General features: G+C 36.6%; 4 protein-coding genes across 4 annotated transcripts in view; 2 read left to right on the forward strand and 2 right to left on the reverse strand.

Annotated features, from left to right (window-relative positions):
• Positions 1–2066, forward strand: part of LOC133011902 (uncharacterized) — a 3152-nt gene extending 1086 nt beyond the window's left edge. Inside the window, exons 4-6 of the mRNA XM_061079834.1 lie at positions 561–677; positions 1073–1128; positions 1831–2066. Coding sequence (XP_060935817.1) covers positions 561–677; positions 1073–1128; positions 1831–1959 — 302 coding nt within the window. The 3' untranslated portion in view covers positions 1960–2066. The remainder of the gene's footprint in view (positions 1–560; positions 678–1072; positions 1129–1830) is intronic.
• Positions 2067–2973: 907 nt separating this feature from the next.
• Positions 2974–4721, reverse strand: LOC133012142 (uncharacterized). The gene is made up of 6 exons (XM_061080122.1): positions 4671–4721; positions 4239–4547; positions 3827–4150; positions 3534–3659; positions 3387–3442; positions 2974–3294 (listed from the first exon to the last, which is right to left on the reverse strand). Exons 1-6 carry the CDS (start codon positions 4711–4713, stop codon positions 3178–3180), a joined length of 975 nt encoding a protein of 324 aa, XP_060936105.1. The 5' UTR covers positions 4714–4721; the 3' UTR covers positions 2974–3177.
• A 2770-nt stretch (positions 4722–7491) lies between these two features.
• Positions 7492–11236, reverse strand: LOC133011477 (uncharacterized). The gene is made up of 6 exons (XM_061079203.1): positions 11230–11236; positions 9438–9767; positions 8897–9247; positions 8612–8734; positions 8439–8497; positions 7492–7870 (listed from the first exon to the last, which is right to left on the reverse strand). The coding sequence occupies exons 1-6, from the start codon at positions 11234–11236 to the stop codon at positions 7733–7735; spliced, it is 1008 nt and encodes a 335-aa protein (XP_060935186.1). The 3' UTR covers positions 7492–7732.
• Positions 11237–14540: 3304 nt separating this feature from the next.
• Positions 14541–16987, forward strand: LOC133011478 (uncharacterized). The gene is made up of 6 exons (XM_061079204.1): positions 14541–14583; positions 14710–15036; positions 15146–15295; positions 15827–15940; positions 16226–16290; positions 16677–16987. Exons 1-6 carry the CDS (start codon positions 14541–14543, stop codon positions 16794–16796), a joined length of 819 nt encoding a protein of 272 aa, XP_060935187.1. The 3' UTR covers positions 16797–16987.
• Positions 16988–17507: the final 520 nt, after the last annotated feature.

Consider the following 17507-nt stretch of genomic DNA (forward strand, 5'->3'; position numbering starts at 1 on the left):
TTCTCCGTACGGCTACAGGAACTTTCCTTAACGATTCATACACTTGCTTTGACTGCTCAGTGTTGGGATTTATTGGATTAGTTTACACAGTTTACAGGCTCAGTGAGGATTATAATGAAATCAATCCTATTTTGGTGTAGTTTGGCTTCACTTTGCTTCAACTAACTTCTCTGTTTTTGATTTGCTTGTGTGTGTGCCTGTGCGCGTTTTCCTCTCAATTTCCTGTGGTACTATTTGTTTTGTTGAGGCTTTAATTCAATTTAATTATCAATCACAAAACACATTAACTCAAAGCACTTTACATGGCAACACCTAAAACCTTCCAATATTCAAGAGAAACCCAACAGTTCTCCAAAACCAGGCCCTGCGTTGTCGGCCATCTGCCTCGACCGACTGTTTTTTGTAATGACAATAGTGTGTTATCAAGGTTTATCAATCATAGCAGCACCCGTCAGTAGGAAAAATAACAACCATGCAGCTCTGGAGAAGCAGAACGAGAGAGAGATAGAAAGAGTAAACTCACTGTAATGAAATGTCTCTGGGATTCTGTCCCATTCCAGGACAAGAACAACTTCCATTGGTCATTGCGCTTGGGACACTGATGCTCTGCTGCATCATTGCGATTGTTGCTCTAATTCTCTTCAGAAAGAAAAAGACTGTTTGCGAACATTGCAAAGGTTGGTTCATTATGTGCACATGGATTTTCCAGTAAGCCGGTGCCATTTTTGTTCTTTTAATGCCAGTTTTTGTAACAGGTTAAACATGGTTGTGATGTTATAATTAAGATCTAATTTCATGGTTTTTACATGAATAGCTTCACGTTTACGCCTGGAAGGAGTCATATTATTCAGTTATGCAGCTAGTTGAATGTCGAGGAGCTTTCCCTGGGCTTCCTGAAACCCATAAACTGTATAGACAGCACGTTGGTATGAACATAGGGGGAGGTGTGACAGACACAATTTGTTTTAGTCTGAGATGCTGTTGCCAGAGCGACATCTACTGGCATAAACATTGTATAACATGTAAAATGAGTTGTCAAGATATTTCATTATTATCCTGCCTTTATAAATAGGAGCAGCGACTGCCTCCCATCCTGATGGATCAGCTGAGGATCAACCAAATGATGCGGTAAATAAAATCTAAATATCGAATGCATGTTGAGACCTAATGGTAAACAGCGGAAGTAGAAAGGAAAGGTCTGCAACCACAGTCGGCATTGAAATAATTTTGGTTAAGCTTTGTGATTTGATCTTGATTAGGTGTAACTAACACAGAGGACTTCCTCTGTGTCAAACCAGACCACATCCTGACCCAAACCTCATCTAAGTGTTGTAAGAGCCTATAAGCAAATTAATAATTAGGCTGTAGTCATTACAAGTTAATAACATACTGATTCACCATATTTCCTTATTAAATTACACCAAGTTAAACATCCACTGTTTTGTGTTTCCTTCAAAGCGTCTTTGACTGTCTATGAACATCATTCTGTAAGAACAGTGTTTCCTCATCTAGTTCAAACTCTTGTCTACTACTTCCGTCGATTCTGATTCTAATGAAGTTTGCATGCTGAAGAAGAAGGAGGGTGAACCTCTTCTTGGCAACTGACCAGCAAGACCACCACCAGTATCTACTGTTTAGCACCTATTTGGATCTATAGTTCTCTGGATCTGCTAGAAGGTGGCTGAGTTCACAGTGGCCATATTCTGTGTTTTCAGCCACTCTCTTGATCCTTTGTATCAGGCTGGACACCATATAATGTAACATGTAAAAATATTACTTGGTTGTGGTATTACAGGACTTATTTATAACTTTGAATCATATTGTTTGCAGGATGGTGACGCAGCGGCAATGAACTACGCTGCACTTGGTTTCAACTCAAGAAAAGCTACAAGATGGAATAACAGGAATTCACCAGAGGACTGTACATACTCAAGCATCAGAAACACTGTCAGACAATAATTTTGATGCAATTCATTGACAAGATGATGATGGATTAAATAATGTATAAAAACAACTTATGTGTGTATGAATTGATTGATTAAATGATTTTTGCAGTCACATTTTTGGTAATTGAAAAGTTTAGTTAACGTTGGAGAGAATACTTATCTAAATAATATCCCTTGTCTAATTTATTGTGAGTAACTTCTCAAAATCCGGATGAAATATGAATCATTTATGGAACTTTCATTTTCATTAAAGAGAAAATTCATGTTCTATGCTCTTTATATTATATTAAATGCAAATGTATTAACCTTGTAATGAATAATCCAATAAAGTCTGATGCTTTGAGGGATCAGAGTTGGTCTCTGTTAGAGAAGTCACCTCTCAGAATAATGTGCCCAGCTCCAAAGAATCAATACTCTGACCCCTCAATGTAACTTTGACTCATTTAAATCGTTCTCAATTTGATCTGCTGAGCTCAACATGAGGACGAGTACATGTAAAGGTCATGGGTTCACTAGGTTGAACTGACATCACTGGAATCTTCTATGAGTCATGACCAACAGCACACACATGTGCTTTAGGTGCCAACATGCAATGCTTATGTGGAACAGGCGTAATGTTTACCATGTTCACCATTTTAGTTTTGTGTGTTGACATCACTCTAAATTTAATATTAAGAGGGATGTGGTTAGTAAACACCAACCACAACCGATTTGTTTTGTTTTATTTATGTGTATTGATGATTGTGTGTATGTCAACATATCAGCAGGTTTAGTCAGTAATATTAAAAATAGAAAAAGAAAAGTAAAATAGCATGATTACTTTCTGAGTTATTATTTTAATAGTTGCGCTTTGGTCATTTTTGTCTTGTCCATTAAGAAGTAAGCGACACATCTACACACCCACCACTTCCTGTCTGAGTTACTCATAGATGTGAGTCACGGAAGAAGTTGACAGATTTTTTTTGTAAAAAAAAATAAAAATATATATATATATATATATATATTGTAAATTATCATCAGCAATACTGTACAATGTATAAAAAGACAGGGTTCACAACTTTGATGAAAACTCTATTATGAAGTGAATGTTTACAGTTATTTGTTTCCCACAGCAAAGATAAACACCAGTTACCTTGTATCATGATTCACTTTCTTTTTAACTTAAGGGTGAAACTAGGTGTGCGTTTTCACACAACATGAACATCAACTGGCAAATGCAGTGTTTCGATAGTTAGTCCGACTCAAGGAATCTGACATCAGAGTAGATGCTCTCTTCTTCTGCTGTTTTTGGATCCCTAGCCCTGGCTTTGAAGTTTACTGTGGAATAAACAAACGAGTCCTCGTCCGTCTGGGGAAACAATACAGACAAATGTGAGATGACAGATGTAAGCTGCAGGAAAAAAAAAATACAAAATCTCTACTTTACTGTGTCTACCTTACCTGCTGATCTTCCAGATATCCAGTGGCTGTTGCATTTGTTTGCAAAGCAACTGAAGCTATATTATAAAAAAATACCACAATGCTAGTGAGAAACAACCTTTTTCAAAAACTTTTTCAATAAATCAATGCAGGAATGCTGTGACTCACCGTCAGACGTTTTGCTGTTTTTCCTGATTGAATAAATGAGAATGGCTATAATAACCAGGCAAATAGCCAAAGCAGCGAATAACAGGAAAATAATGACCTTGTCCTTCTGCAAATTCCAAGTTTTAACTGCTGACATAAATGAAAAAGGGCAAACATTAAAATTACTAATCGTAGAAGTGTAATTAAAATAAATTAATCAGCTGTGATGAGCTGTTACAATGTTAAATTATGGATAAAAATGCCATTACCTTATATACTCATGTCCCAATCACAGAGAAATATGATGCAATTACCTTCAGTGTTGAGTTTTGATCCATTTCCAGAAGCTCTCGCTCCACATGTGGCCAAAGCACAGAAATAAGTCCCAGCCTCAGAGGAGCTGATGTTGTTCAAGAAGCTGCATTTCACTGTTGAGAGTTTCTCAGGATTCTCTTCATATTCATCAACACCGTCCCCTTGAGTATAATTAAAACTACGTGATCCATCTTTGAAACAGCTCATACACTTTTCTTCAGGACATTTCTTGTTCACAGTGTCAGAGAGGACTGAGCACTGCAGATACACAGAGTGTTCGGGAGGAGCAGGAGATGTAGGAACTGAAGCCTTAGCACCAGCTCCTGGTAAATAAGAAAAATAGAAAAACAATTTAAACATAAAAAACAAACAACAGACAGATGTATTATCATTTCTTTGGGCTGTAATTACCTTTCACTCTCAGGTCTGTTCCTTTTAAAAATATTAAGTTTTCTAAGTGTCTTTTGATACAATAGTAAACTGCTGTATCGCTTTGGTTGGCTTCTGTGATATACAGTACAAATGTTCCCGGCTCTATTCTTACTGTAATACGAGGATCAACAGTCACAAAGCCACTTGTTTTCCCTAAAACTTCAGGTAACATTCCAGAAACAACCCTGATCCACATCAAGGTTCCCGAATTCCTCCTGATACAAGACAGGTTAAAATGATCTCCGATACGAACAGTCTTTGTTTCAAAGTTCAGCTCGTCTATGCATCCTGAAAACACAGTTAACACAGCATATATATAAATATATGTGCATACAAGTCATATATTAAATTACTACAAAATTAAGTCCACTTTGAAATTAGACTAAATCAAACCTTTCTACATGTACTTACGTCCAACTCTGAGCATCAGCAGGAAATATAATATGTTCAACATTTTCTTGTTATTCCACATGAGTTCTGAAAAGCACGATACAATGATTCATCTGAAAGCAATCATATTAAGTGGGAGGAAACGAGTCTGAGCAATCTGATTGGCTTTTAAATGTACGACCACAGTGGAAATAATATCTATCATCTTTCCATCAGTGAGTTTGTTGGTGGGTTTCTAGAGCTGAACTTTCAGCTGCAAATCAGTTAAACAGTCTCTGCTATAGAAACACTATCTTTTACCTCATGAATCAACAAACAGCTTCGTTCAGCAGTTCATTTCGTAGAAGTTTGATACCAAGAAATCTATAGGTGGTTATACATCTGTAAATATGAAAGCAAATGTCTTGGAAATTGATTCAAAGGTTTGTGAACAAATCCCACAACCAAAGAAGCAAACAAACTAACTTCTCCTTGGCGCAGGTAGTAACTCTAATGAGAGAAGTGAGAGTGAACCAATACATTAAAGTTGCAAGCCGTAAACATTAAAACAATAAAGACTTATACCCTCTGTGGGTCTGAGGCTGTGCTTTTCATACATCTACTGATAAGATATATTTTTGATTGTTGAATATATTGTTTCTTTCTTGCTGTATTAAAATATATTGAGTTATTTGTGACAGTAATTCAGAAAGTCAGAGGAGTCACCTTCAATGAAACGGGGCCAACAGATCCAAATGTCATGGATGATGACGAGCTCACCCTGTGTGGTGACTCAGTTGAACTGAGCCACACAGCAGACAGTGGGAGGGGACTGTTACATCTTAGATGTGCTCCGATTATATGTTGTAATGAGACACGTCTACTGTGATGACCATGTTGTAACTATCTGTATCATATCTGACCATTTATTCATTTTATTTATTTAGTTTAGAACTAATTATTTTGTATTGTTTTGTCTTCTCAGCCTTAAATTAATATTATGTTTATCCTCTGAATACCCATTCAAGCATGTTTGTTAAATGCTAAATGTTATAAATACAACAAACAACTAGCATAATATTTATGAAACAACATGTTCTGGTTTGTCACTGTTTCAAAAGCATTACTGTGACACAAACATTGTTGTCAATACTACAAGTGCTGCTTTTGATGAATAATAATCTTGAGTTAACTGTTAAACCAATGATTTATTTACAAGGGTGAACTCAAGTGTATCAACTGGGAGATTTCATATAAAACAAAAGCCCTGCAGTTGTCTCCTCCTTTAGATTCGGTTTTGTTTCTGGCTTCATGCTGCATCTGAAACACAAAGAGTTGCACATAAACCCACTATCACGGAAACGTCAGCATTATTGTGGCTTGGTTTTCAGACTAAGGGGCATCACATCTGCACTCTCTCTCTGTTTTGATCTCAGGAAGCTGGGCTCGTCTACGTTTAAAACAATCTCTTTTTTTTTAAATACACCACCTCAGCAGGTGGAACCTCTTTCCTATCAAGGCCCATTTTAAAGTTCATCACATGCTTTTAGGGCCATACTTTATTACAGCGCACACATCACACTAACCTCTGGCTGCAACTGCTTCTCTCTGGTGTCTGATGGTAGTGATGATGATGCTCAAAGCTTGTTGCAGGACACAGCTTTGTCCTACAAGTCCTCGCCTCTTGCTGCAACATGTTTGGCTTGCAAAGAAAAGGAATTCTTTCCCTGTACTGAGCACCAGTGATCCCACAAACAAAAATGTATAGTTGGCTGATATTTGCTATGTCTGTTGTTTCCTCCGAGGCCAAACATGCATTTTTTGTCAATACGTCATATCAGTAAAAGCCAATGAGGTGGATTTTCAAGACAGAGCTACACCACACAGCGGCAACAAGAGACTCCTTCACAAACTCTCCTTCTGAATGAGGAGTCAGTTTCATCAGGCTCCTTCGTGCTGCCTTCAAGTACAAAAAGAGAAACGTCCATTTCAAACTGTAACCGTCACTGCTCACATACGTCCATGAGAGGGAAACCCAGAGAGAAGAGGTTCTGGACTCATTCTAAACATAATGTGGGATGTGAAACCAGGAAATGCATTGAGACAAATACACGCTTTAATATTTTGTTGAACATTCTTCCTCTTGTCCTATTGTCATCTTGTTTTTACTGTTGGCTACACTGCCCCCTCAATTTCTGGTGGTACTACACTGTTTTTTTTTGACACAGAAAATATAATTTCTACAGCACCAGCAGATTCATGGTTACTATAAACTAATTTAAGTTATTTGTAAAATTCTAATAATCGATAAAATAAAACAGTATGAATAATAATTTGATGTTTGAGCCTCGAAAAAATATTGTCTTGGTTTTGATTGTTTTCAAAGAAACAAGATATTCAATCTCAATTTTTTAACTTCATCCCCCTGCAGGTAGTTTACATTATAAATATTTTAAAAAACATTTTAAATGTCTAAAAACTCATTTCACATTATATGAAAACGATTTTTAGTTCATTGATAAAATATTGTTAGTTTTAATGTCAAATGTTATTTTAGATTTAGTTTTTTTTACAATGCATTTATGTATTAAGATTAAACAATAAACACAAACCTACATTTTATTTATAGATTTAATTTGCATATGAGACGGAGTGAAAGTTTGAATCTTTCAAAAAGCCAGTTTGAGTAGAAACACGATTGACCTTGAAAAATACTGAGAAATAAAAAATACACAGTTACATTACATTTCATTTAGCTGACGCATTAATCAAAAGCAACTTACAATAAGTACATCAACCATGAGGGTACGAACCCAGAACAAAAAGAATCAAGAAAGTAACATTTTCTTCAAGAAAGCCAAACTACAAAGTGCAGGAGGGAAGTTTTTTTTTGTTTTGTTTTTTTAAGTCAAGGTAAAGTTGGAAGAGATGCGTTTTTAGTTTGCGATGGAAGATTTGTCGAATTTCTGATGTCCTGATGGTGATGGGGAGCTCGTTCCACCATTATGCAAACAGTGGTGATTTAGTTGAGTGTTCAGCAGTGAGGGAACAACAAGCCATGAATGATAATAGCTATTTAATCAGAAAGACGACTGTTTGGATTGTTAATCTATCGCATAAGCTCTGACATCAGAGTAGACAGTTTCTTCATCTGCAGGTTTTACATTTCCTCTCCCGGTTGTTTTGCCAGCCCTCCTCTTGCTGAAGGTTGGTGCAGAATAAACCAAGGAGTCCTCGTGTCTCTGGGGAAGCATGTGGAAAAAACTAAATGTCTCGAAATTAACATATGAAAAGAAACCAATGCTGTACTAACCATCCGATTGATGTGGATTTGAGAGGGCTGATGCTAATATTATATAATATTAAAGATTTTAGTAAAGATTTTCCTTAATGTGTGTTTGTAAATTGTTAACAACGATTACAAACAAATACATAGAAGTAAAATAAAAAAGAGTAACATATTTTATATTTATCTACATATAATGTAGAACATATATCTCGCAAACCCTCGATCTAATCAACTTCACATTCGGCAGGTGTTTTGTAAAATTAGTTTTGTGCTACTTGGACATGTGATATGCTCAAGTTGAACACATCTTCTTCTACGTCCTCAGATAAACGACAACGAGGTCAAACTAAGCACCAGATCATTTTGATCCTTTGATCATTTGAACCATGTCTGACTGACACAGACAGACTGTCCCGCAACAAATGCAGATACCGATGTGTCGGTGACAGGATCAAATATGAATCAATAAAATGTTTGGGCTCCATTGTTAATTGTTTCTGTCTTTTCCTCATGTACTTTACCTGCTGACTTAGCGGATTACCACCGACTGCTGCAGCCTCTGTTTGTAAAGAAACTCCAGCTGTGTGATAAAAGATGCTGCAGGTCAATTTAAACAAATGATTAATGTAAATTCTGTGTATTTATCTTTTGCTTAATACTTTTAAATAAGTAAAATATGAAAATATTTGATCACCTTTGCAACAATCACACGTTTTCTTCTTGAACAGAACGACAACAACAATCAGACTTATAGCCAATGCAGCACTTAACAGACACAGAACTGTAATGGCCTTCTGTACATTCCAGATGTTGATCACTGAAACACAAGAATTAAATATCAAAGTTAATTAGGATTTGAAATAATGTTTAAATTCAAAAGGAACAAATGAGACAAATTTGTGATACATGATAGCAATTTATTATATTGATTCCAAATTAGACACACGAATGTGATATTTTAACAATAAAAAACAGTTACCTTCATTTTCCAGTTTTATTCCTTGTCCAAATAAAATCTCTCCACATGTGACCACAGCGCAGTAATAAGTCCCAGAATCAGAGGAACTAAAACTCTTACAGAAATTGAAGACACATCTGTGGGTTGAGTGAGCTTCAAGGCTCCCGTCACATTCATCACCACTACTGCCATGAACATAAACTAAACTGGGATGAGATTCATTAGCTCTGAACCAGTACAGCTTGTCATATCTTGGACATGTGTGGTTGTCAGAGTCGGACAGGACGGAACACTGCAGAGTCACAGAGTCTCCTGAACCGACCGGGTCAGATGGAGGGACCTGAATGACAGCAGTTATATCAGGTTCTGGTCCTGGGAAATACAAACACAAAAATGAACGTTAAATACATTTACTTATATGAACTGAAGTAAATTGAGAGGATATTTATTCTCCTTATAAAGACAATATAGAGACAAAAATAAAGTGCTTATAAGTTGTGTTTGGTGTTTGCAAAGTTATTGTATTTTTAAAAGATGTGAAATGTTTGTGTTTTTTATTTACCTTTAATTTTCAGAAATGTTGCATTCAATAATTTCATGGATAAGTCAAATTGTTGTATGCAGTAGTAACCTCCAGCATCACTCGGCTCTGCTTTGTTAATGTACAGAACAAAGCTTCCAGGCTCTTGTTTGACTGTAAAGTGAGGAGTCTTATTAAGACCAACATCATCGAAGGAAAATGTTCCTCCCAAGAATTCAGGCAAGTTTCCAGAAACAAGCCTGATCCAAAAAAGGTATCTGAAAACCGACTCCTGGCGGCGGCTGCACGTCAACTTCACTTCATCTCCGACATCAACAGTCTTTGTCTCAAAGATCTGATCGCATGCACTTCCTAAAAATAAAATTAAATAGAGCAACGATTAATGATAATGACAGACTAATAAATGTGCTGTGCTGATTTGACGCAAGAACAACAATTAAAACATCCCGTACATTCCAAATAAAATCTAGAGATTAACTTACGCGTCGCTCCGAGCAGCAGCAGCAGATGGAATAAGATCAGCATTTTAATGAATCCTCTTCAGACAGTCGTTGATTTAGATGCTTGTATACTGCAGGAAGATTTCCTTCATGTAATCATATCAAGTGGGTGGGAACAACGTGAGAGCAATATGATTGGCCTCTCATTTTCACAGCGGAAATAATATCTGATATCTTTCCATCTAAAACACATGAAACAACCAACATCAACCTCGAGTTTCATGTTTCTAAAAATGACACTAGAGTAACCATCATTACGTAAAGTAAAGATTATAATTACTTCCCATACATTACATTGGGTCAGGTATAAGATATTTTCCCTTATAACACAATTAACAACACATTATGGACAAATGCAGCACATATTTGTGTTTGTCATCTCATTTAATTCACTATTGAACAATTGTGTTTAAACAGAATTCGACACTGGTTTCCACAAACAGTAAAAAAGACGACCTTGGTCAATGATGTTGTGTTTTCTTTGCTGTTTGTCAACAGGATCATCATAAGACTACTCAACCAACTTTATTAAGAGTTGGTGGTGGGAGGGGGGGGGGGGTTGGGGATATGGCCCAAGGAAGACGTCAATGTACAGAGCGGTTGTGATTAAGGGACGTAACCAAGAATACTCCCCCACAGTCTTACATTGTAAAATAGGCTGAGCAACTAACAGAACATGTATCGAAACTGACATTTATAACTTCTAACAAACTTAATCTCCTGTCAGTTAATTCGTTTCATACTTTTCAACTTCCTTATAAAGACTTTGATGCTTTGCTTTAAAGTCGTCACCATTTCGTCCCAATTTTCTCTGAAGGTCATTTTAAATGCATATTGAAGTCATGTGGAATAACACTGTTTTGTGTTATGTTTCTGCACAAGTGATGAACCAGTTTTGAGTTTAGAGTAATTACTTTCATTTTCCAACAATTACAAACATCTGTTTCAACTCCGCAGGTTTAGCAGGATGTAGTGCAGGTAACTTTGAATAACTGTTGGAATAATGTTTTTGATTTGATAGGATATTTAGAAGTAAAGTGATATATAATACAATAACCTGAAGCATTTCAATGCCAAAGCTTTGAGGCCCGAATCAATTCTGACAGCACTTAACAATATATATCTACAGTGTAAGATTCTGCGTCCTCAAATCAAAAAATACAATCTTACAAACGGTTTATATTTAATTAATTACAGACAAAAAGGTGTATGCAGCTCTTTGACACAGTGAAACGCTGCAGGAGCCAGTGATGACCCTCCCACACAGCACATCAAGCTCAGCATGTTGAGCTGGGGGGTGGTTGTGGTCACACCGTCCATCGTCTGTATTCTCTACAGACGACTGTGAGCAGGAAGCAGAGCTCCACTGCCACAGTATCTCAGAAACACATTCACATCGAGTTTACAAAACACAACAAACTGTACAACATCAAAAAAGACCAAAGAATGGAGATTCATGATACAACTGGAACGACCTGTAAAACATATCCAAGTAATAATTATACATTTTCAAGTTATGGGGTTAAAACTACAGCAAAAAACTATGCATGAGACACAAACAGACACAGAGACACATGTGCACAGTCACCACCAAAGACCAAATGGAAACTTAAGCATTGCTGTGGTGAAGGTTTCGAATAAAGGTGTGAATACGAGGGGGCTTTTTTCACGCTCAGTTTCAAGAAGCTGAGCTCGTTCTGCTTTTATATCTGTTATTAAAACGTCCAGTGGAATACCAGTGTTTTATTGGTATGTTTGTTAATATCACATCAACTTACAGGAGTAGTTGATGATCACACACTTGCCAAATTTATGCTTTGATCTTGAATTAACTTTTGACAAATTATCAACAAGTAATTCGACAGTTGTTGAATTCTGTTTCAGTGTGCATCAGCTGACAGTGATGCAGTGGCAGCAGGTACAAATTAGTACTGAATGAAATAATATTCAATCAAAACAACACCACAACAAAACAATATGAAGATTTTATACATTACATTATATAGATAAGTAATAGTTTATTAAGAAAAAGTTCATTTGGAATTTGTTTTTAGATATACGTGTTTGTCAATAAGGGGGCTTGTTATCGCAAGAGGGGAACAATGAATTTAAATGGGACTTTGTCAAAAACTCAAACCAACAGAATATCTTCCCCAAATTCAAAATATGTCAGACTTTTTTGCTATATTCAAAATATGTAAAAAATATCAAGGCTGTCGTAACTTATATACAACTAAAAGTTTTTATAAATCCATGGCCATTATTAGAAAATGAAATATTTAAAATTTGGGGGCTCAATTTCAAAGCTTTACCAATAACCTGTAACTCTCTGAATGTCAATTATCATTCAAATGCACAGATGATAGGATCTCCACAACGAGGGGAAACAAATGAAAATACACATGCAGAAAATATATTTGAACACACACACACAAACATTTTCAGCTTGTTCAACAAAAATCCACCTGCTGAAGTTGCATGTCGCTCTTCCCTCACTACATATCAGTTTGAAGCCCATAGTCGGGTGTGTGGTGAGTCAACAGCCTCAGTGGTTGGTCTCAGGGCAGAGAGACGGCCCAGCCTTCTCTCAGTGTCGCTGCAGCCTGTGGTTTTACTTGTTGTTGTCGCAGACATGTACCTGAACAAAGACCGATGGAGGAGTTCCTGTGTTTGAGTATCTGTCCTCTGGCATTTTATGAAAAGCTGCACATGTTTTAAATGCATATGTACATAACATGTAAATTGTATCCGAAATACAAAATGCTAATTTTATATTAATTGTTTGCCATACAGCTGTCTGCAGTTGTGGAAAAATACAAAGCACGTCAGTCAAAAACCACGGAAACTCCTCCCCCCTCTCTGTTTGTGTGAGCGTGTCCATCTGCATTAGACAAAGATGTGCGGTGAAAGGTGAAAACACACAGATGTGACGAGTGAGATTTAACTACTGCATTGCAATAATCACTGTGGTCCACGGTTAATTTGAATAATTTCACATGTTCCTTTCCTGCAGTGAAAAGTTTGTTGTGATACTGGGTCCTGATTAATCTCGGGTGCAAACATCAACTATTTTAGAGGAATGTATTCAGGCCTCCTCAGGTTATCTAGAGCAGCAGAGAGCAAAACGCAGCTTTCAGCCACTAACTAGTTTCATGTTGCAACTTGTTAGGGAGCGAAGTAGCCACAGATATTTAAAAATGACGATGTTCAGTTAAAAAAAGTGAGTGAGGTCATCTGGGCTGCATGATAATTATAGATTGCTCCATATCATAAATACAATACAAATAAAAACAATGTGTAGCCTATTAAGCCTTCATCAGTATTTTGATATTATTAAAAGAATTCAAGTGCTTATGGTAACAGATTGTTAAATTTAAATATTTCAGGGAAATATTAAATGAAAGAATCTGACCCTCTATGCAGACTCATTTGAGGTGAACTGATTTCAATGATTCATTAATAACTTAAAACAGCAAAACTATCCTTTCTCATCTGGACAGTGGAAGAATCAATGAATTTATCATTCTACAGACATACACAAGAACATATCAACAGCAACTGGTTTAAATAAAACTGGTTTTGTGAGGATTTCAGCTGCTTGCACTTTTAAACTCGCTGCTTCCTGTTGAAGCCCTCGCTCAGGTCTATTCTGAGTAAACAACCTCAGTGGTTGGTCAAAGGGCAGAGCGGCCCACCACAGCCTACGTCTGTGTGCAGCGTTTGCAGGAGACTTTGTTCCTTCTGAAGACAGTTGTGCAGAATGAATTCAACTAAAAGCTTTGAAACTTCAGAGTTAGAGGCGGTTTTTCTCTCGACAATAATTTTATACAGTATTTTTATACTTATAGAAAGATCGAATGTGATTTTGACATATTAACATATATAAAGCTCATGTGCTTCTTTGAGATTTGTTTCCACAGCCCACTGTCGAAACCACCGTCTCTCTTTCTGCTGGCCTCATTCTTGATGTTTCCAAACATGAATCGGAAAAAGTGTTAACACAGAGTTAACCATGAATTCTGCGTTTTAAAACAAGCTTAGACCCTGAAACCTTTTCTTATATCCCTTTCGTATAAGTTTTCAGCATTTAGTGTTTCTACCAGCCAACACATGTGGGTACAACTACTACTGTAACACCAGATGTTGTATCTTGACCAACAACTTTGTTGTACTGACACCACAGGAGCAGTATGGAGGCATTTGATGTTTTTTTACATTTGAAGTGGTAATTCATTTAAATTGTATTGGATTTGGCTGCAACGCTGTTTACCCCTGACACTCCAAAAGTGTTTTGTTGACTGAAACAATTCACCAAGCCCCCCCCTCCATCGGCATAGTGGTGAATATAGAGCAATTTTCATTTTTGGGTGAACTATTCCTTTAAGATTATTATCAGAATTTGATAAAAACTACACAATCGTTTTTTTCTATTTTACCTGCAATGTGACCATTTAGAGCCTATTTTCTCTTTCAATTGGATGATAACCAAGTTTAGGGGGAAGTGCAGTTTGTATGTTTCAGCCAATCAGATTGTATTCGACTGTTAAAATCTCAATGACCTTATCAGTATATGTTTCATTTGAGGGGAAGCATGAGTAGGTCAACAGAACGCTGCTGCACCACAATGTTTGGACGACTGGCTGCTTTGATTCTTTTTGGTACAAAGGGTGAGTACATGACCTTAGCAAATATACTACTGGAAATTATTGTTCAACCATCTATACTGTTTTGTAGATTTATAAATACTGTATAAAATACAAGGCTTAACTGTGTTATTTGTCTCTTTTCAACAGCTCTGATTCTAACAGCAGAGGTTCCTCAGCTGATCTCTCTGACTGCAGTGGAACGCGGCAACAACATTAGTTTGAAATGTCTCGTCTCTGAAGACAGATTCTTTTATTGGTATAAACAGTCTTTTGGACATGTGTTGCAAACAGTTGCTTCAAGTATATTACACAGGACTGAAGTCAATGATTCACGTTTCACACTCACAAGAGTGGATGATCGGTATCTTCTTAACATCAGTAATGTCAGCAAAGAGGATGAAGCAACATACTTCTGTCAGAATGGAAGAAGTTATCAACAGACTTTCATCGGTGGCACTTTCTTGGCTGTGAACGGTAAAATACCTTGGACTGTCAGTGTCTGAGCGCATGTGAGGGACAATGTTTGTAAGTAACAATTTTCATTGTAAAGTGATTTAATGCCTTTTTTAAATAAATGTTGCAGATCAGGATCAGCAGAAACATTACAGTGTGAAACAAAGTCCAGAGACTGCGTCAGTCAGACCAGGAGCCTCAGTGATCCTCCAGTGTTTACTTCTCTCCAGGCACAAAGAAAACCTGGTCCAGTGTCCAGATGAAACCAAAGTTAAGACGAGTATGAATTATATTATATTCACAGTTATTCATCTTGATTGATTAATGTATTAAATGTTAGCAAGGAGTTTAAGAGCTAAACATTGTGTTGATAAAAACACAAAGCTTTTTGCTCGGAGCTCAACAATTCCGTCATATACCAGCTGACAATACTATAAATAAAAATATCAATACATTTAAATATAAAACAAAAAAGTGTTCAGGCCATCACTGTTATAACATTGCAACATAATTTTGTCCCATTATGTCTCTGTAAACAAGTATTCTAATTATATTATTGGATATTTACTTTATTATCATTATACTATTTTTTATTATTATTATTATACTATTTTCTCATCTTCTTTGTATTTGCAACTTCAGAGCTTCCCTGCAAGGGTTTTTTCACATTATTACATTTGCACTTGTAACTGGTTTGACAGTAAAACATCTTGAATCTAGAAAAGCCAGTGTTACCAATAACAAATGATTAATCCCAAGAGTCCACAATCACATAATGTTTAATGACTAAATAGAAATGTCTCTGATTCAGGATCAGAACTGGACCCACTTGTCCTTGTGCTGGCGGTGCTGTTGGTCTGCTGTGTGACCGTGATTGTCGTCATTAGTGTCAAAGTAAATCAAACAGTTTGCAAACATTGTAAAGGTAAGTTGATCAAAGTGACATTTTGACAATTGTTGAATTATGCATATGAAGCACCAGTGTTTAGCTTTGGTTTCCCTTTGAGTTATTAGCAATTTTGCATCTTAAGTCCTGAAAACAGTGGATCTCTACTGGTAAATCCACCTTCATGTCGCCTTTGGAACAACATGCATTTGGGTTCAGTTTTACCAGCTGTATATTTATTAATTATAGAATGTGTGTATGGCGACTACTTCAGCAGATAACAAGTGTTCAAGTGACAGGAAAACTTTTCCTTTTATTTAACAGGCACCATGAGGACTTTCCATCACAAAGGACATGGCAGGTCGAGTCAGGATCAATCAAATAATTGGGTAAATATGCTTTAGAGTTGCTATGATCAATATTTTTGTGTTAACAATTCATTGATGTGTAACTAAGTCAGAGTGTGTAATTACAGTGAAAGACATTTAAGTCAAGAATTTGACGAATTACAGTAAATTGTACAATTACATCATGGCTATTTAAATTGACTTGGACTTTTAACTATTTTATTTTAGGATAACAATATTATATTGTACATGTGTATTTTGTAATCATGTAAAATTGTAAAGAGTGGAATCACATTTATCTCAAGTGGTGGATAAAGGACGAACACGCACTGTTCACCAAGTCATTATGTTCTTAACTTTAACTTGATATTACAACTTTATTCTGAAAGAATTTTTCGCCATCAACACTATATGTTGTACTTTTCCAGGAAGGTGAAGCAGAGGAATTAACCTATGTAGCACCGACTTTCTTTGAAAGGAAAGCAAGAGTGGAGGAGAAGAGAGAGTCACCACATCAGTGCTTGTACTCTTCTGTAAAGCGCAGCTGAGCGCATCACCACATCCAGCAACATCCCTCTTTATCGGTGTAGCAGGGCCTGTGCCATTGGGTTTGTTAACAAACTCCATATTTTTAAGGGTAGCGACCAAATTACACCGGTGAGTATGTATACGTGAGTGACACCTGGAGCAAACCGGCTTCTCAACGTCTACAGAACCGCGGCAACACGGAACGGCTGCCAGTCGCGGTTGTCAGTTGTACATTTTTTAAATATATACACTATACATTTTGAAGCTGTGCACTCTCCTGTCCTGCAAATATTTCACAATAAAAGCTTATTAAACGGTCTTGTGAAAAGAATCCAACTCTCCTGCGCTGTGCAACAAAAATGTCATCAATGCGGTCGATTTGTTTCCCTGTACTGTCATTTAGTGTCCGAAGCTAACCAGCCTTGTTTGCTGCTAGCCGAGCTTGGTGTACATGGTGTTCGATGCTAGACAAAATGTCGGAGGGTACTAAACGGAACAGAATGACTGAGTTAGTTAGCAAGACCTTCCAGTATTCAGAAAAACAAAAATGAATGCTGACAATGCAATTTTGAACTACAGCATTACGATCTTTTTCTATTTTGTTTTTTTTGGTGATAGAATCTATCAGTATTTCTGTTTGACCATAATTCATCAATGTATTGGCTTATTTCATTGACATTGTTATTTGTTTTAATAAAGACTGGTTTATGTTGATGTTGATGTTTTCTCTC

Source organism: Limanda limanda, chromosome 10 (genome assembly GCF_963576545.1).
Source record: "Limanda limanda chromosome 10, fLimLim1.1, whole genome shotgun sequence".
In the NCBI taxonomy this organism is placed as follows: Eukaryota; Metazoa; Chordata; class Actinopteri; order Pleuronectiformes; family Pleuronectidae; genus Limanda; species Limanda limanda.